This window comes from Apus apus, chromosome 1 (assembly GCF_020740795.1).
Source record: "Apus apus isolate bApuApu2 chromosome 1, bApuApu2.pri.cur, whole genome shotgun sequence".
NCBI lineage: Eukaryota > Metazoa > Chordata > Aves > Apodiformes > Apodidae > Apus > Apus apus.
In genome coordinates, this window is record NC_067282.1 from 122,553,920 (window position 1) to 122,578,335 (window position 24,416).

Here is a 24,416-nt window from a genome sequence, read left to right on the forward strand (position 1 = left end):
CAATGTTACTGAAAGAGGACAGATGCAAGAAAGAAATATCTTCATCTCACGTTGTATGGGGATGCAACTAATGTGCACTAGTGTATGTCAAATATCCCCAGAAGCATCAGTGTGGCTGCCCATGGAGTTTTGGGCAGCTTCTTCACTAAAACTGACATCAAGGCAATTTGGCAGACACTCTAGTTTGGTTAACATAATTATTTTTTTATCTAAATAAGGTTACTCTTCAATCAAGTTGGCTTTAATGTTTTCATTGAGCTAATTTAACTGAACACAGGAAAAAACAGATAACAGTGAACAAAGTGATTATATCCTGTTGCATACCTTTATTCTACTGCTGCTCATACTGCAGATTTATGTCGATGACAAAGTAAAAGTGCTGATAGGAAAGTGAGCACTAACAAATGCAGAATGTAGTGCACAATATAAATTGTGTTACTTTTTTCTTACCAGAAAAACAATGAAATCTGCATAGCAGGGTGACAGCTCTACTGCCCTCAGCTATCACATACATCTCCCTAGCTTTAGCCAAGTTGTATCATTCCTTTTATATGGATATTCGTTGTGTCAGCTGACATTTTACTGCTTTCTATTTTTTGCAGCCTGAAATGGCAGTCACTGATTCTGAAAGAAAGAGGTGTTTTCACCTGCTATCCCCAGCAGTTGCATTAAGCTGAAGAGGCTTGCTATTTCTAAGCAGTCAACTTCTTTTAAAAATTAATTTAATTTCTAAGGGTAATACTAAAATCTTGCGTGAGCAAGAAATGAGGAAATCTTGGATTTTAACTGCACACTCTAGCTAGATATGGGCTGGTGTTTTCCTGAATTGGAAATACTGAAAGCATAGCACAGCTCTAGGAATGAGCTGATTAAGCCTTGAGTTCAATGCACAGGTAGTTGGGACCTCATTTGTTTACCCTTCTTTTTAATATTGTAGGCTAAAATAAAACTATCTTTGTTCCTCATCCACAGGGTGTCAATTACTTTTACTTCAATAGTGGCTTCAGTCTCAAAAGTTGAAGCCAAAAATAAAGGTTTTACTAAAACATATTTCAGGCATATTAAAATCCATTAATATATAAACAGCCTTTGAGCATGTTTCTTTCCATCTTTTCTGTTCATCTAGTGCTTCATAATGTGTATTCCAGACGGAATTTATTATTTTGTAAATAATAAATGATTAGATTGTTTTTGTGAGTATTAATGGATTAATCATTAAAACTGGAACAGCATGTGTGGATTTAACTGTGCTGAGGTTCACACAGCTTGATAACATATAGGGATTTTTTTACCTTATTGGTGAGAAGGGAAATAAATGCATTCAGTGTTGTTCAGTCCAGTCACATTTATTTATAAAGGAAGTACACAAAGTCAAGGATACATGCCAAGTCCTGTTTTTCTAGTCTGACTGTGCATAAACAAGAGGAATCTCCCTTGTGTTCAGAAATAAGTTGGTCATTGCCACAAGCATGGCACCCAAAGCCCCCCTGTGGGCCTTGGCTTTCTCCCAGGGCTGCACACACAGAGGTCTCATCATTGATACTACATTTTTACTCTGGTCCTTTCCTCCTTTCATATATATCTCTCTAATGAAATGAGATCTCCACCATCTGTATTTTCAAATTTTCCTTGGACACTGGTATGATAATTAACTTTTCTTGCTGAGCTGAACCATGTGGGGTTTGGAGAAGTTTAGGTCAATGACGTTTAAACTGGTTGCATCATCTAACAGTGAATAAACGCAGCTGATAGACACAAGTATGGCAAGAGCCAACACATGGCAACCAACAAAGTTTCCAAGACCAGCCCTGCAGAATTGCATGACTGCTTGTTAATCACAGCACTTCTGTAAGGAAGAGATGAACTTATTAAAAAACATATTTGCATAGATGCAGGTCCTGGCTTGTGGAAGAAGATTGATTCCCGCACCTTAAAATGTTCTATTTCAGTTTTTGCACTGTTACATCTGTGTGAATTCAGACTAAATACACAGCAGAGAAATAAGGAGGAATCTATTGCTCAAGTCTGATAATATTGTAACAAGAAATTTAATCTAAGGTGAGCATAGTGGCAGAAACAAGTATGAGGAAATGCATTTAGAGGAAGAAATATGATTTCTGTGGAAGGAGGAATGCATTTAAAAGCACAGACCAAATCAGATGTACTCAGAAACAAAAATATGGCAAAGAGGGTAAAGCTCCAGTGGCATAGACCATATAATGATTCTCTGTAGGTAGAATACTAAAAAGATCAATAAATGAAGACTCTGTCTGCACAAACGCAGTTTATAGAAGGAGAAAGAAATATCTAACAGGCAGAAACCAAGAGAAAAAGCCAGTGTTTGTCCTTAAATGAGAGAAGCACATACGTTTAATTTAGGATTATGTTCAGGCCTGCACCACAGCATTCTACACAAATAATTTATTTTATTGTTTACTGGGAGAAACTTGCATCTCCTTTACATAACTGCAACCTCACAAAAATCTGTGGAGTTCTTCATTAGCTGAGTCTGGCCCGTTATTTGTAAATTGTCTGCCCAAGCTGAATCCAGAACCTGAATCACCCCAACAGATGTGTTTGAAAACATGAAACTCTTTTGCTGTGACTTTGTTCTAGGAAATGCTTACCTGGGCATGAACATGCCATAGGTGTGGTGCATTAAAGCTGGAAAGTGCTCTCATCCTAAGTACAATAGTAACTGTAGTTACATGTCAACTGCACACTGTCTCTCTGGTTGCAGGTTTTCATCAGTGTCTTCTCCTTTTAATGCTTCCTTTCAGTCCAAATTGAACATAATCCTTGAATGCAAGAATAAGCTTGTTTTCAATAAAACTGTGATAATGCCAATATGATGATGTAGATACAGTCTGAGAGCAACAGCTGCTTATACCTGGGGCTGTATCTTACACACTGGTATTGTCAAGTGTCACAGTGCCAAAGCAGAGATTTACCTCTACTTTTTATCTGCTTTCTTCATTAGCCTGTCTCATGAGCTCTTCCCTGTGCATAGGTCACACTTGGATCCTAGTACTGGGGAATTGGTCCCCTTGTGGGGAAACTCCTAAGTCCAGATCACAAGAGCTCAGAGCTTTCCAACAGGCTGGAGAGCTCATTAAAAAGGTTCCCATTGAGATTCAACTAGTGCAAATGCAGGGTTCCTGCACCTGGGAAGGAACAACACCATGCACCAGTACAGGTTAGGAGTTGATGTGCTAGGGAGCAGCTCCATGGAGAAGGACCTTGGAGTCCTGGTAGACAATAAGTTATCCATGGGACAACAATGTGCCCTTGTGGCCTAGAAGGCCAATGGTATCCTGGGGTGCATTAGGAGGAGTATGTCCAGCAGATTGAGGGAAGTTCTCCTCGCCTTCTACTTAGCCCTGGTGAGACCTCACTTGGAGGATTGTGTCCAGTTCTGGGCTCCCCAGTTCAAGAAGGACTTGGATCTACTTGAGAGGGTCCAGTGGAGAGCTACGAGGATGATTAAGGGCCTGGAACACCTGCCTTATGGGGAAAGGCTAAGAGACCTGGGGCTTTTCAGTCTAGAGAGGAGAAGACTGAGGGGGGATCTAATTAATGTCTACAAATACATGAGGGCTGGATGTCAAGAAGGCAGGGACAAGTTCTTTTCACTTGTGGCCTGTGATAGAACAAGGGACAATGGATTCGAACTGGAACACAAGAGGTTCCACCTCAACATGAGGAAGAACTTCTTTACTGTGAGGGTTACAGAGCACTGGAACAGGCTCCCCAGAGAGATTGTGAAGTCTCCTTCTCTGAAGAGTTCTTTAAGACCTGTTTCAAGACCTTGCCTTTCTGAGTGATCTGCCGTAGTTTTTGGTCCTGCTCTGGCAGGGGGTTGAACTCGATGATCTCTGAAGGTCCCTTTCAGCCTCAAACATATTGTGATTCTGTGATTCTGTGAACTCCTATTTACAGACCTATCATGTCACTCAAACAACACTCTCAAAGTGGGCTCTTGTCTCCTTGTCCCATAATCCTGGGCTTTCACATCCCCTGTTAAGGCAGCTCATCAGCATATGGCATCAGGCATCTCCACACACTACAGAGGTCTGTCATACCTCCAGAGTCATTAGACCCCACGCATATGGCTTCACATGGTCTTGAGGTCTGTGTGCAGTGTGAAGTACACACTTGAATGGGATATGTCAATAGCTTTGTGGCTTTAGCTCTGAGTGTACTTGGGCAGGTCCTACAGCTTCAAATTTAGTTTGGATTTTCTGTTTTAAACACTATAAATCATCTAAAATAAACACTTAGAATCTTTAATTAGTGATAATCAATGACAGACACCAACAAATTGGATCAACATGAAGTAGGCAACTGATGCTCCTATGCATAATTAGTAATTTTTTAACAAATTAGAAAAATTACCATTACTTTGTTCTGTTTAATTCTCATTAAAATGTGAACAATTTATTTTCTAAGAGATTTGGTATGGAGGTTAAGATCAAAACTCATTTAGGAGCCTCCATCCTAACTGCACCAAGGCACCTTTGAAAAAGAAGATCTGCTGCCTCCTTTTTCATACAAATTGAAGTTTATTTTAAGACTTTCTGTGAAAGGTTAATGCTAAATGATGAAGTGTGACTGGGTGGTTCTTGAGGCCGTTGATTGTAAACTGTCCTAGATTACATCTGCACATGGAGTGTTTCCTTCCCTAGGATCAAGGTAAACAATGCAGATGTGTCCTGATCTTGTTTTGTGCCTCCATTGCCTATTACTCTGTTTAAAATAAATCCGTGTATGTCGTGCAGGAAAACAGTCATAATACACTCCATTTTTCATTTAACTGACCTAAACAAGACAGGTTCTCTCTTCCCTTGGACTTTCATTAGCCCTTTTCCAGTTTAATTTTTTGAGGAAAGGTGTCCAGAACTTCACAGGGTTTTAGGTGAAATTTTAACTGATACCTTGTGCAGTGACACTGCTTCTTCCATCATCTGCTGCAGCTAGGATGACAGTAACATCTTTCACATATGCCTTTCACAGATAACTCAGAGCACTCTTGCAACCACCCAAAATACCCAGCTTCATCTTCCATGCTTCCTACCAACTGATCGTCTAATGTTGTTGGTTTTAGTCCTTAGGTGCATGAATTTCCACTTCTGTGTTCCCCTATTTCAAACTGCTATGACTGAAAGGAAACCTTAACTAAGTAGGAGTAACTGGAATATGTCCTGGACATATGAGTCAAAGAAATCATAGCCTTATGAAAGGCAGGGTGTAATTTCCTGCAGCTTTGAATATAATGTAATTTTCATTTGTCGTTACTGGAAGCACACAAATGACATTACATTTTGTAGTAACTTGAAAATATTCCTGCAAAGGAAGGTCAACCAATCCTGAAAACAAAAAGTACGTAAAATAAATTCTTGTACTCTAGAAAAGCAAGATTAGCTACTGGTATTTTAAAAATAAATTTTAATTAAATTATCTTTGTAGAATTCATAGCCTCAGGTAAAGGTTCTGAAACAATAGCTCCAAGCAGTGATTCTTAATGTATTTCAGATGGCTTGTGAATGATCAGCAAATTACTTTTTTGAAATGGTAACAGTAGCCATAAACCAGTCTATTTTTAAAGCCTAGGTAGTGTAGCTGTGTTACTGGAAATATGAGTTAGAGTGACATGAAGACAATGGATGTTTCTCTCATGTACACTAGGCTGGAATCAAGATTGAAAGCCTGCATGCCTGCACATACAAATGCCTGATTAATCTGTGTATCTGGTAGGAAAGATAAATTCAATCCTTTGTATTTTTATTTAGTAACTATATTATCAGAGACCCATTTTATGAATCCATTTAGAATATTTCTACCATGTCTTGTCATGTTATTCTAATAATAACATGTACATCAATAATTCTTGCAAAGGCCTTTTATAAGCATAAAATAAATCACTCCACTGGGGAACAGGGTCTGAATTCAAATAAAGTAATTTTATTTTTTTATTAGTGTAAATGCATTTGTTACAGTTAGTTGTAAAAAATAACCAGTCAACCATGTTTTCCAAATAAATCCATTTCCATCATTATGACCAGATTTCTGAGAGCTTTTTTCCCAGTATGGCATCAGATTTTTTCATGTGTTCTTCTACTCTGAGCTACTGGATTTGGGACCATGTAGAAACACTGGCCATATAGGGATAAATGATTTGTGAGATGAACCAAGACAAAGGGGAAAGAGATAATGTAAAACCAGGTCATATACTGAAGTAGAAAGTGCACATACATTCAGTTTCTGAGGTTGAGATATGCTCTACTTTGTGTTGTTGTATATAATCGGTGATTTGGTGGAGCAGAGCCATTTTGTCTACATATTGTAAATAAAATCGGATTATCTAACTGTGAAAAAAACATTCTTTAAATTTAAACTGCTAACAGAATTTATCTCTGAATTGAACAGTGTCCTGGTTTGAGCCAGGATGAAGCAAACTTCCCGTTTACTCATTTTCTTTTCTTCAGTGAACTCTCTTTTTAAATGGCACACAAATTTTTCAGCTAGTGGTCTGATAACACTTGAACGTTTATGTTACTGCTGAGAGACCAAGGACACTTTGCTCTTCTTGTTGAATCTGCTGCTTTGGATACTAAAGGAGCAGAAGAATCGTATCTGCAACCCTCCCGTAGGGAGGAGCGGACTAGTCTGGGAGCATAGAAGTCAAGCCCCTTCCTGCTTCTTCTGCCCTTCTCCTCCATCCATGGCCAGTGCCCAGGGAGGACTCCATCTCTCCAACACCACTGATCCCCAGGCCCGTGCATTCCTGACCCTCCTCACTCTCCCTCAGCTCCTGTCTGCTCTGCCGCTCTCTCCGGCAGCTCCGGGACATTTGGGAACTGCTCCCAGCTCAGGAGATGCCCTGGGAGTTGCTGGGGCTGGCGGGAGGCAATAGGGCTTTGCACATTCCTGAACATACTTGCATATATTTGTACATGTTTTCTTATTAGTAGCATTTAATTAAAGCTGTCTTGTTTAGTTTTCAATCCAGAAAGTCTCTCTCTCTTCATTCTCTCTCTCCTTTCCCCGCCTGGGTGGGAGGGGATCAGAGCGTTGTTGTTGCTGGTTGAATTGCCGATCCCGAGTCAAACCGTGACAAATGGGCATTTTGATGTCAGGTGTTTCCTTCTTTACTGGAATGATCTTCTGCTGTGAGTATAAAAGTTGATAACCACTTCACATTTGGTGTGAATAGTGCAGCTTCTTGATTTGTCTAAGATTATGTTGCTCTTGCAACAGTTGAGCTTTTCCTGATGAAATTGTTCTGGAAACCCCTCACTCCATCTTTCTGCAAAACGTTTTTTAACCCCAGATTGTCCAGACACTCTCCAGCATGCTGTCCTGTGAAGCAGCAGCATCTCCAGGGACAGGGCAGGCAGCATTCTGTTGGAAATATGGATGTAAAGCTGGAAGCTACTCCCTTGCACAGCAGCAAGACCCTGGGTGCCAGGCAGAGTGTCCTGCCTGCAGGCTTGCATGGCAGTAGGTTGCTGCTGGGCATGGCAGCATGTCTGAGAGCTGCTCTGTCATCAGCTGTCATCAGCTTTAGAGTGCAGGCCTTATGAGGAGCATCTGGGGTTGTTTAGACTGGAGAAACGGAGATGGAGGGGAGACCTTACAGCTCTCTACAACTACCTGAAAGGAGGTTGTAGCAAGGTGGGGGTTGGTGTCTTCTTCCAAGTAACAAGCGGTAGGACGAGAAGAAACAGCATCAGGGTGCACCAGGGAAGGTTTAGGTTGGATATTAAAAGAAATTTTTTCACCAAAAGGGTAATGAAACACTGGAATAGGCTGCCCAGGATGGTGGTTGAATCTCTGGATGTGTTTAAAATATGTATAGGTGGGGTGCTTAGGAACATGGTTTAAACACTGGATGTGGTAGAGTTAGGTTAATGGTTGGTAGAGTTAGGTTATGGTTGGACTCGATGATCTTAAAGGTATTTTCCAACCAGACTGGTGCTGTGACCCAGGGTTACAGACATAGATGAGAACTGTTGAGATGCTGGTGGGAGACTGTGGGACCAGAGGTCCCAGTTTGCAGAGACAGACAAAATTGCATGGAGAACTGTGGGGATTTCTAGTTGCACTTCTGTCTCCAGACACAGAGCAGAAATGCAAGTAATTGTTGTGTTGTGTTTAAATGGGTAAAGGCACCACCTTAATTGGGTTTTTTACCGATTTAAAGATATTTCAACATGTAAGAAACACTGAAATAAAATGTGAATGGTGTTGCAGTTGGAATATAAGGTCAAGAATATTACCACTATCAATCAATGGAAACTGGAAAGAACACAGTACTGACATCAAGCTGCAAACTAAATTTAAATTTCACATAGACTAAATATATCTATCATCTTCAAACAATATTTTCACTTTGAATAATGTATCTCTTGGTGTTTATTTGCTAACTTCCCAACTAGAAAATAGGTATTTTAGTTATCTGATTCATTCCCATGTTGTTTGCTTCAAAGGCATTTTACCTCTACTTCACAAATAGAATTTTTTTCAGGTTCGTATTCATGCTGTGCATATATGAGTATCAAAAGGTAATAATTAGATGCATATGCTTACATTTCCCAGGACCAGATGTTAGAGAAATTAAATTGAACATAACTATCACTCAACATCATTAAAGAAGCAACTCTATAATAATTCCTGAGCTTTGACAGGCAGTTAAATATTCTACATTGGCATATTTATGCTATTTGCAAAAATCTCATGGACATAATTGTCTTCATATGCAGCTGAATCAAAATTGAATTGTCAAAGTGTTCCAGGTCACAACTTCTACTTCCTTTCCTCCTGGAATAAGTTGTCAGCACCAACAGCAATGCTTATTAGCATCGCAGGACAAGTACAACAGCTCATGAAAGATATCCCCAGAGTCCTAATTGACTTAATAGCACACTCCAAGGAGATAAGGACGTGAGAATGGTGTTATGAAGTTGGATCAGCAGCCCATGTTTCTTGGTATCCTGTTTCCAACTGTGGGTAACAGTGAAAGTTCAAGTCTAAAAGTAGGATGAGACTACATTGTGGTAATTCTTTGGTGTCAAGCAGTGGGTAAGAACTGCCCAGTTTAAACATGCACACCTGTACACGTATGCATGAAAACAGAATAACCTTTTGTTTCTTTTGAGCCCAACATGTGGTAATTTATTTTGCTGCTTTCTGTTTCTTACAGTTGAGGAGCTGCAAACAGCTGTTGGCTTCCTCCACAACATTCTTATCAATATCTGCAATATACTTCTGAGTTGCTTCATTTCTAGGCAGAGAAGTCCTTGCATATTTAGTCTGTCTTTATGTGGAAGGCATTCTGTGCCTCTCATTCCCCTTGCTGCACCTCCTGGTACCTTGTGCTCTGTCCTGTTGGGGACAGAGACCAGAACTGCATGCAGTATTCAATAGGTAGGTAGACTAAAATGATGCAGTGCAATTTTGCCTCTTTCATTCTGTTTCTTTAACAAACAGACTTACATTCTGTTCGCTTATTTTCACTTCATCAAATATTGAACTGATCTCCTCACAAAACTGATGACTAATATTGCAACCTTTTTTTTCCCCCTCTTGTCACAGTTAGCTCAGAACCTACCACTTGGTCCATAGTTAAGACTGTTTTTCCCCCATCTGCATTACTTTGCATCAGCATTGAATTTTATTGATTTTATCCTCAGGCATTCAGAATGCTGCTGGCCTTCTGCACCTCCTCACACTCACATCTTTCATTTTTACTACTCTGAGAAATGTTGTAGCAAATATAAGCACCTTCCTGTACATCCCCTACCTATGCTGTTTATGAGGACGATGACCAGAATGAAGTCCTGCACAGATCCCAGTTCAGGTCTGCAAGTCTCCTCACACTGTTGGGAAAACTGACTGCCAGTTTCTTGTCTTTTACCTGGTCATTGCCTGGTCATTCCACTTGTAGTGGGAGGTGTCCCTGCCCATGGCAGGGGTGTTGGAACTAGGTGATCTTTAAGGTTCCTTCCAAACCAAACCATTCTATGATTCTGTGATTAATCACTGCAGGAGCTACTTGCTTGTTCTATGAGGCTTTCTTTTAAGACCATTTGATGATTTATAATAACTGTTTATGCCTTTAGTAAATTATGTGGTTTTGGCTTGCTTTTCTGTTTAGCTTGTCTTTTTTTCCTCCCTTGGATGTAATTTCTTATTTTTGAAATGCATCTTTTTAGTTCTAATAACATTATTTGCTCAAAATTTTAAACATTCTGGAGCTTGTTTGTTTGTTACTCAACAGTTATTTTTGATATACAGAAATTCATATTATGTTGACTACAAACAATCCTTTCTCCAATTTGGAAATTAGCTGCCTCATTTTTATACCATTTAATTTTTAAAACTAAATACTATTTTAATCTCATTTTATACTTTTCTCAGTTTTAAAAGATTACTTCCCAGCGATCAGGGCTAGGGAGCAGTTGTTCTGTCACATCGTTTTGACCCATGACTTGGACTTTATATCTTGCCTTGTTTCAGCTTTCACCAAAAGCATCTCCATGAATCAGTCATTTGGGGTTTCACGTAGTCTCTTCATCACACCCCAACCTGACATTTACCCAGTGTATGTGGGGGAGATCGAAGTTTCTGATTACTAACTTGTTTTTTTGCTGTCTTCTAAATCTCTCTTAGCACCTCACTGACACCACTGTCATCTTGATTAGGCAGTGACAACTTACATTCTAACACTTATGTAGGCCTGCTGTATTAATCCGTGGAGATAATTTGTAACATTCAGAACAGTTAACTATCTGATGCAAAGCTTTCTTTAACATACACTGCATCCTTCTTTTTCTCACCTATGTAGTTGGTTTTATGTTACAAGTTTCCTTCTTTTGAGTCTGTAATGCTCCTATTAGGTCAATATTCTCACTTTAAACTAGGTATTCTAGTTCTTTCTTCTTTAAAAAACTTATCTTATTTAAAAACTTCTAGCCTTTCAATAGTAGCATTTGATCTGGTTGCTTATTTTTCTGTGCAATCTTTAAATGGTATTTTGGGTGCAGAGTGAGCTTAACCTCTGTCCTTAATGAGTTTTACCAGCTTCTGTTTTATCTTTTTCTCTCTTTATAATCTCACCCCTCTATGATTCATCCCGCAAGCCAGATTTTATTCTGTACCTGTTGGCTTTCCTATAGTCTTTAATGCAGTCCCCTTCTCTGGTAATCTTCCTGGTTTGTAGTTTCGGCAACTTTTCGTGAATCCTATTTTGCTGGGCAGACCTTGCACAAAGTTTGTCCAGTTCCTCATGAATCTAAACACTTCATCCCTATGCTGTTGTCTGAAATAATGATTCTCCAGCCAGCATGAAGAAGCTCTGCCGGAGCAAGAGCAGAGGTGAATGTTCAAGGATATAATTTTTCTATCTGTGGAGGCCATCTGATTGTCATAGTTGAGGCACTCTGCAGAATACTAATCTCTGGCTGAAAGCAATGGTATATAATGTGACTTGCTGATGCTTCTTTACTCAGCTGCATTTTGTTCACCCAAAGGCCACATGGGGAAAATGATTTCTTGCCTCTTAAATGCACTTTGCTGCTTCTGAGGTATTTGACAATAGTAGATGCATTAGGTAAGTGATTGAGCCATGGTTATAGTCTGTACCTGTGGTAGGGAAGACTACAGTTCTTTAAATAACTGGTCAGTGTTTTCTGAATTTGAGGAGCACCTTTGAAATCAGTGTGTTCCCCTAGCACAGATTTTTACTGGTAATTTTGTTGCAGGAGAAGCATTACATACAGCAGAGTAACTGTCTAGTGAGGGAAAAACACTTTGTGTAAGGGAGATATATAAACTGAATGTTAAGTTCTTAATATTTTCACCTAATTTCCAAGGAAATCAAAATATTTGCCTCCTGTCCTTCCAGTTAGTACCACACTAGGAGTAATGTCCAAATCACAAATAGCCCCATCTACATTCAGTTACTCAAAATGAACATATGGCAGAATACATTCCCAGTTTTTCGACTTTGGAGGTATCTTGTATTACACGTAGGTATTGATGTTTGAAAACAGCCTATAGTAGCCTTGAGGAAAGTAATGTTAACTCTATGTAGATCATAGAACCACAGAAGGTTTGGGCTGGAAGGGATCTTAAAGATCATCTCGTTCCACCCCCCTGCCATGGGCCGGGACACCTTCCACTAAACCAGATTGCTCAAAGTTCCATCCAAAGGCCTTGACTGCTTCCAGGGAGTGGGAAGCCACAACTCCTCTGGGCAACCTGTTCCAATGACTCACCACCCTCACAGTCAAGAATTTGTTCCTAGTATCTAATCTAAATCTACCCTCTTTCAGTTTGAAACCATTACCCCTTGTCCACTTGCTGCAGTAGAAGATTTCTTCCTCATGTCTAACCTAAATCTCCCTTCTTTCAATTTGAAACCATTACCCTCATCCTATCACTACAAGCCCTTCTAAAAATTCCCTTCCCACCTTTCCTGTAGGGCCCCTTCAGGTACTGCTAAAATTTCTCCCCAGAGCCTTCTCTTCTCCAGCCTGAAAAACCCCAACAGTTGTCTGATCCCTCTCCAAAAGCTCCATGTCTTCCCTGTTCTGACTCCAGAGCTTGGCACAGTATTGTAGGTGAGGTCTCACACGAGCAGAGTAGAGGGGGAGAAACACATCCCTTGACCTGCTAGACACAATGCTGTTTTATGGTTATGTGGCTGTCTGGGTTTTTAGTGCACCTTGCTGAGTCATGCCAGTGTTTTATCCCCCAGTACCCCCAAGTCCTTCTTGGCAGGACTGCTCTCAGTCCACTCATTGCCCAGCTAGCATCCATCATTTGGGATTGCCCCAACCCAGATGCATGACCTTGTTGAAATTGGTGAGGATCACACGAGGGGGATAGTAACCAACACATTATCCTCTGCAGGATCAGTTTTGCTCTAAGCATCAAATGTAGATACAAACCCTTCTCATTAAGAGAGCTCCACTTTAAGAAATCCTGCTACTAAACTCGGACATTTTGGAGATGTGACTAAATTTGTGGTTTATGTCAGTTACTTGTACTGTCCTGTTTGCAGCTTCAAGAGTCAGGCAGTGTTGCAGTTTGTAACCCTCCTCATTTTCCTTATGCAGTGACACATTTTGATTCCTCAGATCCAAAAGCTATTAGCAGATCTTTGATGCGTTTGGCTTTTTCTGCCCATTTACTTATTTTGCGCTTTAGTCAGTTTAGCGAGCGTCGCCACATCACAGGAGGAGTTTCTCTTACCCTCAGTAATGAGCTTTTAGTAAATGCATTGTTTTCCTTTTGACAGAGCATGCCTCCTGGTTTTGTTAGTACAAGATGTCAAGTTGGGTTTAGTGTAACTGACAGAGTGAAAGGGTGAAGTGAGGGAAGTGTAAGTAACGTGTCCAGAGGGAAGGGGAGAGGCTGCCCAGGGCACTTCACTGCTCACCTTTCTGACTCTCGGCCATTGCAGAGAAATCTCTTCCAGTTTATTTCCTTACTGAAGAATGAGTGCATCATATTGTGGTCCCGATGAACTGCCTTTTTGCATATAAAGATCCACAGCTGCTGTGGACGCCCTGTGATGGAGTCTGTGGTGGCAAGGGGGTTCCACATGGTGGCTTAGGGGAAGGCCTGGCAGCCAAGGCCATCCCACCCCCAGCCAGGCACGGGGCAGCTGGGGGCATTGAGGCAGCCCCTGTCCCAGGCATTGGGCACCTCCCTGGAGACAGGCATGGGCCAAGGCCGGGGCACAGGCTTGCAGGTGGGCTTGGATCAGTGGAGCAGTGTGTTCTCACTCTATCTCAAAGGGCATTTTGTTCATGGTGTCTGCTTTGAATGGGATTTTCTATAAGGATTATCTGGTGGTTCAGATAATCACAGACAGCAAGTGGGAACTTTGGGTGTCAGCCTTGCTGCTCTAGTGCCAGTGAGACTGGCTGGCTTCCAGAGTCAGCAAATGAATAGTTTTGGAAGTGAGAAAATTTTAAAGGTTCTCCCTACAGTGGGGAAGATATTCCTTTTTTTAACCAAAAAGTGTGGATGTGAACAGATACGGATTTTCATTTTCATTCAGGTTCGTGTTTCCCTTAGCTCTCTGTTCCTAAATATAGTTTTATTTATTAACTGTGGAGTGACTAAAAAAAATATGTAAGTTCTGGATTGCTTTTGTAAGGTTTATTTACAATTCTATGGTGACAAAAAGACTAGACTTTTCAGTCTGAAATACAAGTTTACTGAAAATTGTTTTGAATGGTTTTCACATTCAGGCATAGCAAATAAGGGGGTGGGGGAACTTAATGTTTATGGTCAATGTATTTAAAACACATCTGTGTGTGTGCCCAGCCATGGGGTGTCTTAACTATCCTCATCACTGCTGTCCTGGAACACCTTGCAGACGCTAACAGAATTATGCATACAATAGTTTAAGAAATAGACCTGAAAAAAATGCAACAAATAATATCAACTTACGTGGCTTTCTTTGAGTTTTGTTTCTCCTTCCAGATTTTTATTGATAATTCAATTAATGCCAAAGAGATCTAAGTTGATATATTTACAGAAAGAACAAAGTAGAAGTGTGAGAGGTCCTCCGTTCTCTAAAATGGGTACCTGGTAGATCCCAAATTTTTAGCTCCTGTTCATATTTCACAACTGAAAAAAAAAAAAAAAAATCCCATAGCTGTAAGATTTTAGGACACTAGCTTTTTTCATCAACTCACTGGTGGCACATCCTGCTACTGTGTAGGAGGCACAATCCATTAGTTAACAGTTCCCATGTCTCTAAGGTCAGCTGTCTCAATTGTGGGAACCAGCTGACAGCTGATAAAGGTTGATTTTTTTTCTACCCTGTAGGTTGTTAACAGGATTTCAATTAGTGCTAGTAAATGTACCTGTTTTCTTGAGGTCCTGTCAGCTCTAAAATAAATAAATTTGTGCTTTGTGAAGCAAATCGAGTACCTAGGATTATTTTTCTTTTTTTGAAGTTGTTTTTTTTTGCTTTTTTTTTTTTATGGATATCTGGTGGGTTTGTTTCTGAATTTCTCTCTCAGAATTTTCAAGTATAGCATCTGAACATTTGACTTTTCTATTTCTATTCCTATTCCTCTTTTTTCAGAAGGCTCCATCAGATGCTGAATTTTCTGTTCTGTTGAGTGGATTTTGATTGCAGTTTGGACAGATCTTCAGGGATGTAGTGAAAGACCATACTTCTTTTTGCTAGCTCTCTGCCACCAGATCAGAGCGTGTGATCCCCTTGATATGTAAAGCTCTATGTTAGGTTTTCTTTGATCAGTCATTTGGGAACAGAAACTCCTGATCGCTGAAAAGCCTGTGGTGTTGTAATATATGTGATACTCTGAATCAGAGAAGGAATATTTAAGTATTTTCCCCAACCCCCCATCTGTCAGGGATCAAGTACCTCTGACTGACTTCTTACTGTCCTGACTTGATGTCCCTGAACTGATGTATTTGGATAAACTTTGTTCTTCCTCTCCCCTTCTTTGCCTACCAAAGCTCAGCCCAAGCACTTGCTTCCTTGTTAGCTGCTGTCACCTGATATTCAAATGAGATAATACCCCAAGAGAGGGGTCAGTTTGTTGTGGGTGGGAGAACACAGAGCCAATACTGAGCTTTTGAAGAGTAAGCTCCTGAGGCCATGGTAGGAAGGTGCCATGGGGCATTACCCACTGAGGGTACCTGGAGCAGCCTTCATTCCTGCTAAGAAGCTTCTCTTCTATTGCTGTGACCACCCCTGCTCCTGAAAAGCTGGGGAGAAGCTGCCTTGGCTGGTTGCTATGTCAACCATGCTCCCTTTGCCTGCAGAAAGCCAGAGTGCTGGTTGGTATGGCAACCCTCCTTGTAGCACCCAGAGATGCTCAGTGGGGCACAGGCTCTTTGGGGAAGGCACTGTGGTTGTGGTGGAGATGGAAACTTTTGTCGAAGGGAACGAATGAAGGATCTATGCAACTGTAGATTTATTTGGAAAACTTTGGGTTTTAGCATCAGTTCTTGGAGGCTAAAGATTTCCTTAGATCTATTTATAACACCATCCTTGTGTGTTTCAGTAGACTAGGAAAAAAAAGAATGACAGTTTGGTACAAAGCATACCAGGATGACATGGATGTGAAATCGGTGCGATTGAGCTGCTCTAGCATTGCATCTTCTCAACAGAGGGTATTTTAGCCACATGCTTGGGAAAATAATGTGCCGTGTTTTCAGCCTGTCATTGTTGTAGGGTTTTTGAGTGGTGTCAGAGAGAAGCCCAATTCAGGATTTTATAGGTGAGATCAATCTTTACTATAACAGCAGATCAAGAAATGGTAGAAGAAGGTGCTCTGGTGGAGTAAAGTGGATGTGTGTGGATCTGTGTGTGTGCACCTGTGTGTGTGCACATCTTCACTCAGCCTTCTCAGTTCTGATCAGGCAGCTTTTTACAGAACAGTAGACTTTGGGGATTTGCTCCATTCCTTGACACTTAAATAAGCAATGTATGGTTTAGACTTTGGGCAAATCAAAATGTCAATAGGTAAAATATAATGCAAATTCTTTCTTTAATAGGAAAGTGACTAAAACTTTTAGGAAATATTGAATGCTGAGAAAAATGTTTAAGTGATTGTCTCACACAACTGAATAGTTTTGCTGGTAAATTCTGACATCCTCAGGTTAGCCTTACTGTATAATAATGGGTCTATCTTTATTAAATTGATATTTGGCTATGTGAGTTAATATATGCATTAGTTTATTTCTCGGATCTCTGCTGTGTATGGTAGGGGGACAGATTTACAGCTATTTTCTCAAAACATAGGATTCATGAGTTTGACTTTATAATTCATTTTGAGCTTATTGGGAAGAATGTAACTCAATCATCAGTGCTTCAACCATACCTAATTTTTGAAATTGTGCAGAAGCTGTGGGAAGGGACCTTGAAATTACATGGAGACTAAGGCATGGATTTTCAATACCTCTTTTTATCCACTGAATGAGTATTTACTTCATTAACTCATCAAAAAGAAAGAAAGCTGTTGGTAATAATCACATTTTTCTGGTGTTCAAAAAACCAAGGATGTGAATTTATATCCAAATTGAAATCTAAAACAGAAATCTGTGTTTCAAGTAGATACAAGACTGACTTCCCAAGCAGTGGAATGTTCTTTTTTTGCATAAATATTTCCAATATTTCCAGTAATTTTCAATATATTTATTTATTTTGTATGAGTAATTTCTTGTGCTTAACTGCAGTATAAACAAGATACCATCATAATTACTAATTGCAGTGTTTTATCTAGCAGTCATTTTGAAGAAGTGCATTTTTACAACTAATGGAAAACTTGTAACATCCTTGATACATAACACAGAAAGACTGTAAACAGTGATAGTCAATTTTAGAGATTACTGTTGCTATAATGTTAATTTTATTTTGATGAGCAAACTATATTTTTAAATTTTTCTCTTCCTTTTATTGAATGCAGGAGATAAAAGCTGAAGATAACAAGCCCTCTAATAGAAAACAAGTTATTGTTTGCTTTTAGTATTATAGCATGTTAGAACTTTATTGATAATTTGTTATAGGCAGTACAGTAGGTGCTGTACAGAAGCATAATATAATGCAGTCTGCCTGTCTGCAGTGGCTTTGCAGTTAAATTGTATTTGTGCTTCCTCATTGGTTTGCTCAGCCTGTGGAGGGATAAACATCATGTGGAAAATATTTTTAAAATTTCTTCATGTACAGTTAGCACATGCAATATTTGTGAGCCTCTCTCATTCTTCCTTAACATGTTTTCAAATCACAGATAAAGCACACAAAGAACATAGATCTATTATACTTAAGTTGTGATAACAGCCTCTGGACCATTGTATCTAAATTCCTTCCAAAGTATTATTTACTGGTTGAGGTGTTGGGTTTTTTTGTGGGTTTGGTTTGTTTTTTTCCCCAGGGAAAACTGTTTAAAAAAACCCAACACATCTTTCTGTGTGCCTTTCCTTACATTAGTGATATTGTTGCAGTGCTAGATAGTCAAGGATGCTCATCACGATTTTTTTATCCTTGTAGGATGTTCCATGGTCTTTGAATATACAAAAGAAAGCTCATGTTGCCTGTATAGTACAGCTTTTCCCACTTTAAGGACATTTCTCCTGTACTTCAGCATGCTTGTCGTGTCGGGGCTTTATGTGCTTTTGTTACCATGCTTGACCTGATGCATCTGTTCCTGTGAGGAACTGGGGAGGGGAATGGGGTACCTTGAATATAGCAAGATATTGTATGGGGACAAAAAATAGGATTTATGTAGGGCTTTTCTGGTGGGAAAATTGTCCACTACTCTGTTCAGTAGTTAGAATTTCCTAAAGTTGGCAAGTCTCAGTTGTCTTTAACATATCATAGGTACCTAATACAGCAGCTGTAGTGGGATTAATCTCTTCTAGCTTTAGACATCTACTCTCTTGACCTCTATATCAGATCTAGTCATCATAAGCTCCCCTGGAGGAAGGTGTCACTTAATACAGGTTGTAGGCTACTTTACCTAGGGGTAAAACTCAATTTTCTCATTTTTCCTGACAAATACCTGTCAAAAGTACATTTTTTCACACTCATTTTTGCACTTTCCTCTGGAGTATAGAAAAGGAGAAAACTTCCTTTATGGATAGAGAAGCAAATTAGATAATAAAAAAACGAGAGCTGACATCCTTAAGCTTAGTTTCTCCTGGAGGTGTCTTTGGTAGAGCCACCCTAAGGAACTGGCCTTTCCTGCTCATTTCATCATGCCCTGCACAACCAGGCAGTTTCAGTGTGATTTTTATACAGGTTTTCAGCTGCTTTTTGCTTTGAGGTGATTGAAAAAAGTGCCATGGTCATTCATATTGATTCTTTCTATCCCATCATCCTCAGAGGAGGTGAGGCTGGCAGAGCACAAGTGTACAGTGATCCTTCAAGGTGGGTGGTAGCACACCTGCTTTTTTGGGCACTCTGTTTCTGTCATGCTTGTTGTTTCAAGTGCAGAGGGTGGGGTTGGGCAGACATGAAAGTGCATCTGGGCAACCTTGCCATTGCAAAAGATGCTGCTTGAGCATTTCCCTTAGTAGGTACCAAATGACTGGGAATGAGCTGGTATTTCACATGCAATAATGAACTTTTTCTAAAAATACTTTCTAGGCTATCACTGCTTTCAATACATACAAATACAGTCATATACATTAGAAGACATAGAGAGAGGGTTTTTTATTTGAAGTTAGGATGAAATAAGAAGTGGAGTTTAATTGAGAAATCACAAATGAAATTTGTAACTTAGAGGATGTATTTTGGGAGTTTGTCTTTCAGTCAAGGCACTGAAAGTTCTTGATGTGTGCTGGATGTTGCTGTTTCTGTGTGAAGTTGGTAAACTTTTTTCTCTATTGTTCCCTGCCATAGTAAATTTTATTATTTAAAAAAAAAAAAAAAAGACAGACTATTACTGCTTGTATTATGACATCTGGTTTACTTGGCTAGTTAATTACTCCATTCATTAGCTGCTTACATGCATTTTATCTTAAACCAAAGGAAAAAGGAGGCTAGCTTAAAGCTCTCTTCTGTTCAAATGTACTGCTTCTCTTATGGTGTTAACTGGTTCAGTTCCTTCAGTGCTGTGCCCCATTCCTTCATGTCTGTGTAGCATTATTCTGTGCATATACTGTGCGTTTACACACCGTGAGCTTTTGGTGTCCTGCTCACGTGTCCACAGCTTTCATAATCCCCAAATTCTTGACCTTGATGTGCAAACCATTGTAGAAGCCAAGTACATGGCAAATTGTGAACTTTTAGCAGAAACAAGCTTTAGTTAACACAGAACAGAGCTGGTAGAGAATATTGGTTTTGGTGCATCCACATCAGGAAATTGGTTGCAGAGAACATGAGGAGACCCATGGACTTCCTGATGTGCAAATGGGAGTGAGGCAAGTGCACCTAGTGTAGCAGGTACCCCACTCACTGATGGGCAGGGGCCATTAGCCCCACCAAAGAAAGCTTCTGACAAAAAGGTTGGGGAATATTCTAAAGAGTCGTGTTGGGTTTGAATCTTGAGGAAGGAGCTTCCTTCCAGGCCATTCCACACAGGCTCCTTTCTCCCGTCACTGTGCCCTTTCGTTTTCAAAGGTCTCCTATTACTTTCCTAAAATGGTAACAGCTTGTCCTTGATATATATAATGAAATTTTTTTTTTCTAAGCAATTAAATTTGATTTCTTAAAGCTATAGCAGCTCCCTCATTAAAGAGAATGAATCACTGATAAAAAAAATGCCAAGGCTCCGAGTGTGAAAGCATGATAAAGTTTTGTTTGATTTCAAGGAAAGGCTTTAGGGCTTGAGGGAACAGGGCAGGATCAGTGCCTGACATCGGGTTGTCCCCACATGAAACCTATAAAAAGAATGAACCATTCCCAACAACTGTACTCAGAAAGCCTGAGCATCCTTTACCCAAATGAGCAGCAAGCCTGAGGGGTTTTGCATCACAGCTTGTAGAACCAGAGGCAAATGCAGGTATTCCATGGCTTGCACACCTGCTGCTAAATATTTAAATGTGTTTGGAGATAACATGAATTTCTCAGCATTTTGTGAAGAGTATCAGGAACAGTTTTATCGTCCAAAGCACTTCTGTAATTTGAAAACTGGAGTTTTAATGGCCTGCACTTGTCATCTCCTTTTTTTTTCATTGTTAGGTACAGCAGTATTATCACACCTAAAAATAATGTTTTCTTTAATTGTGAGCATTCATTTCCCTATATGAGAAAGTATTATTTTCAGATGTTCACCTTTTTATTTATTTATTTATTTGTTTGTTTGTTATTCTATGCATAAAAATAGGCTTCCTAAAACCAAAAATGTCCTTCTTCTCTTTGAAAGTTTCTATGGAAAGAAAAAACAAAGGTTTTAATTTTCTAGCAGGAGATTTCGTGTGTTACTTTATTTTTTCAATTTGTCTGACACTTCATTTTAAAATGTTCTCAGACTTTGTTTTTATTTTTTATACCATTAACCTAATGAATGAGGCCTGCTGTCGAGGACTTTCAAAGTCTTTCATGATAGCATTACTATGACATGACCAAGACAGGTTAGCAAATCCTGAAATGAAATAAGGAATTTTAAAATGGATGTTTTGGACTTCTGTATCCATGTTTAGGCTTTTATGTTAGTGAACACAGATCACAGCAGACACCATGAATATTAATTGACAAAATTATGAAAACCAAACATTGAAATTAGTGGGATTTTACTACAGTTTATTGTTCTGAGTACTGACGTAGCCTGTTGATGAGAAAATCCTTATGTCACTGTAAGATGCAGTCTCACACAAAAGCACTGGTATAAACAACATCTTTGTAGCTTATTTCTCAGACAGAAATTTGCATACTACTTCAAAGTACTTTGAACGTTTTTTCATTCATCTATCATTTTTAAAAATGGGGAAGATGGCACTATTTATCTATTACCTCATTTATCATTCCACAAACATAATTTCAGGTGGTTTTCAGGGGAGCTACATGAAAGAAATGGAGGAACAGTGCAAGCTTCATTTCTGAAGAAGTATTCCCTTAGACAAGAGTGATACGTGGAATATTAGAATTATTTAATAAGTGGTAGGAATATTTAATATTTTTATTAAGCTTCCTTTTAAAAAAGATATTTAAATTAAACAAGCAGAAAAATAAATTAATGACAGAGAAAAAAAAAAATATATTCTTCTAGTTATGCCAAGTATGATTGACTGTTTTGCTTCTTTTTTTTTTTCCTCACCAGGATTACACTTTGACTATGTACTTTCAACAGTACTGGAGAGATAAGAGACTGGCTTATGCTGGCATACCTCTCAACCTCACGCTTGATAATCGAGTGGCAGATCAACTCTGGGTGCCTGACACTTACTTCTTAAATGACAAGAAATCATTTGTGCATGGGGTTACTGTGAAGAACCGAATGATTCGCCTTCACCCGGACGGAACCGTGCTTTACGGGCTCAGGTCTGTGCTTCCACGATGAAGATTTCATCCCTGTCATTATGTATTGTTGATATTTGCTTCCTGGTACAAGGTTATTGCAAACATTGGGTGGCGTATTATGTCAGCTTCCCTGTAACTCTGGAAGGTGCCTGTAGAAAACAAATGACACACTCGATGTTTCTTCATTTTGCCCGAAGCGCCTTCAGTCAGGTTGTATCTGTTTCTGTAGAGCCACCATCTCTGGAAAGCCCTCTGGCTGTAGGAAGCAGAAAGGCACGCATTAATTGTAAACTTGAAAATGGTGTCCAAAATACAGGCCAGAAGATTGAATGCAGGTGCTTGTGTTATCTCTTGGTGTGTCTGTAGTCGATAAAGCCACAAACAGCCCTGGTTGAATGGAGTCAGCCACAGCTAAGACCATGACTATGGGTACCTCCGGTGATTTCTTCTAGCAGGGATCAACACTACAACATGTAGTGTATATTTCAAACCACAGGTACAAAGTTACTTTACATTGTCCTGCTTTCTACCTATTTTAGACTTGACCTATGTTTTCTTCGTTACAGCTTTTATGGATAGGAGTGCTGAAAAATCCTTCCCTTACTAAACTTAGCTACACTAGCAAAAATCTTAATGGAAGACATGCCAGTATCAAAAAGTTGCTTTCTTTTGACAGATTACTTCATTTGCTCCAGTGGTATAAACTGTACCAGCAAAACAAGTCTTTGTCAGTGGAAGCTCCATTTCCATCACAGGAAGTTTCTTTTATTTTTAAGCATAGATAATACTCCAGATTGCTGCACATAGGTAGTGCAGGTTAAAGAATGGCCAGTATAAAAATGAATGACATCTGAAAAGTGGTGCAGGTGGATTATGTGTCTAGTATCATTCTTTTACCTGCTTTTGTTGTTTTTTTTTATCAACAGTTGAACTTTTTACATAACTTGGGTCTTGGCCCCTCATCTCTTTAACTCCTACTAAATATCATGTATAGGCTATAACCAGGTTAATCTTTCAAGACAAACTAAAAATAGACTCAGCCTATTCTGAAACTTTAAAAAATTTAGAGATGTTCAGGAATTATTGTCTCTATAAGTAACTGTTTTTAGCAAAAGAAGGCTTTCATCTCACATTCTATTGACCCAGTATGAGACACTATGATTGGATTTCTGTCCACAAATAGTTAAATGTCAAAAAGTGATGCAAGATACTTGTGTCTCCTTTATCTCAAGAACCATTCCCACAAATGGTGTAATAAAAAGTAATCGAGAATAGAACTTTTGTGATCCTAATATTATATAAAAGTCTTTCTGTCACACTCTAAAAATTTAGGAAGTCATTCAGGTGAGGATTATCTGTCATAAAATAGTGTATTTTAATAAGTTTGAATATTTGAAGAAGTTCCTCTTCTGCAAAATGTGAATGTCCACAAGCAGACCTCATGCTGCTTGGTAGTATTTGCTTAGCAGGGATTTCACCAGTGTCTCATGTGTGACATGTTTATTTCCATTCCCTTTTCTCTGAAAGCACACGATGCCCAGGGTCAGATATTCATTGTGCAAAGCAGCTGAGTTACTTAATCACAGAATCTTAGGGGTTGGAAGGGACCTTGAAAGATCATCTAGTCCAACCCCCCTGCCAGAGCAGGGTCACCCAGAGGGCATCACACAGGAACGTGTCCAGGCGGGTTTTGAATGTCTCCAGAGAAGGAGACTCCACAGCCTCTCTGGGCAGCCTGTTCCAGTGCCCTGTCACTCTCACAGTAAGAACTTGGGCTTTGTGTTGCTCTGCTACTAGCCTGTCTTCTTGTGTTGTGGCTTCAGAGAACCCTGATGTCCAGCTGCAGTCTGGAGGCAATGATTCATTCCATGAACTGAGAACCTGGAGTTTTATGTGCCTCAAAACACAGGGTCAGTGGGAATAAGGGAGAAGTTTTGAAGGGTTGAAACCAGTTAGTGAATATCCACAGAGCAAAGCAGTTCCTCAAAAAATCCAGAATAAAAGTGATACTGAGGCCATGCTGACTCTCTGTTCTCTTCTGAACAATGTGAATTTATCATTGTTTTGAAAGACTTGACCTTCAGTTATCCAAGATTTCTCCCTACTTCAGATAAATTAGTTTGCTACCCCAGCAAAAGTCTGTGACAGTAGGGGAATGGGACAGTAGCTTTTTGAAGTTCAACCCATTTCTGGGGATTTTTTTTTTCTTCGGGCACAATACTGACTTTGTTCCACCTTGTTCAGAACAATACACAAGAAATATGGTGATGCAACAGCTTTTTTTCATAATAGACTAAAAAACATATAGACTGGAGATCAAAAATAGAATATTTCCAGCTGCTTGTCTACTTGCTGTATACAGACCTCTTGTTCTCCGGCAGTACAATGCTAAATTTAATAAATAAATAGAGTGGGCATCACAGGTGGGGTTCCTAGGCAATATAGCAAGGTAATCAAAGGC

At 39.5% G+C, this 24,416-nt stretch overlaps 1 protein-coding gene across 1 annotated transcript in view; it reads left to right on the forward strand.

Moving 5' to 3' along the window:
- GABRB3 (gamma-aminobutyric acid type A receptor subunit beta3) overlaps positions 1-24,416 on the forward strand; it is a 109,309-nt gene that overhangs the window by 57,451 nt on the left and 27,442 nt on the right. Inside the window, exon 4 of the mRNA XM_051608619.1 lies at positions 21,756-21,976. Coding sequence (XP_051464579.1) covers positions 21,756-21,976 — 221 coding nt within the window. The remainder of the gene's footprint in view (positions 1-21,755; positions 21,977-24,416) is intronic.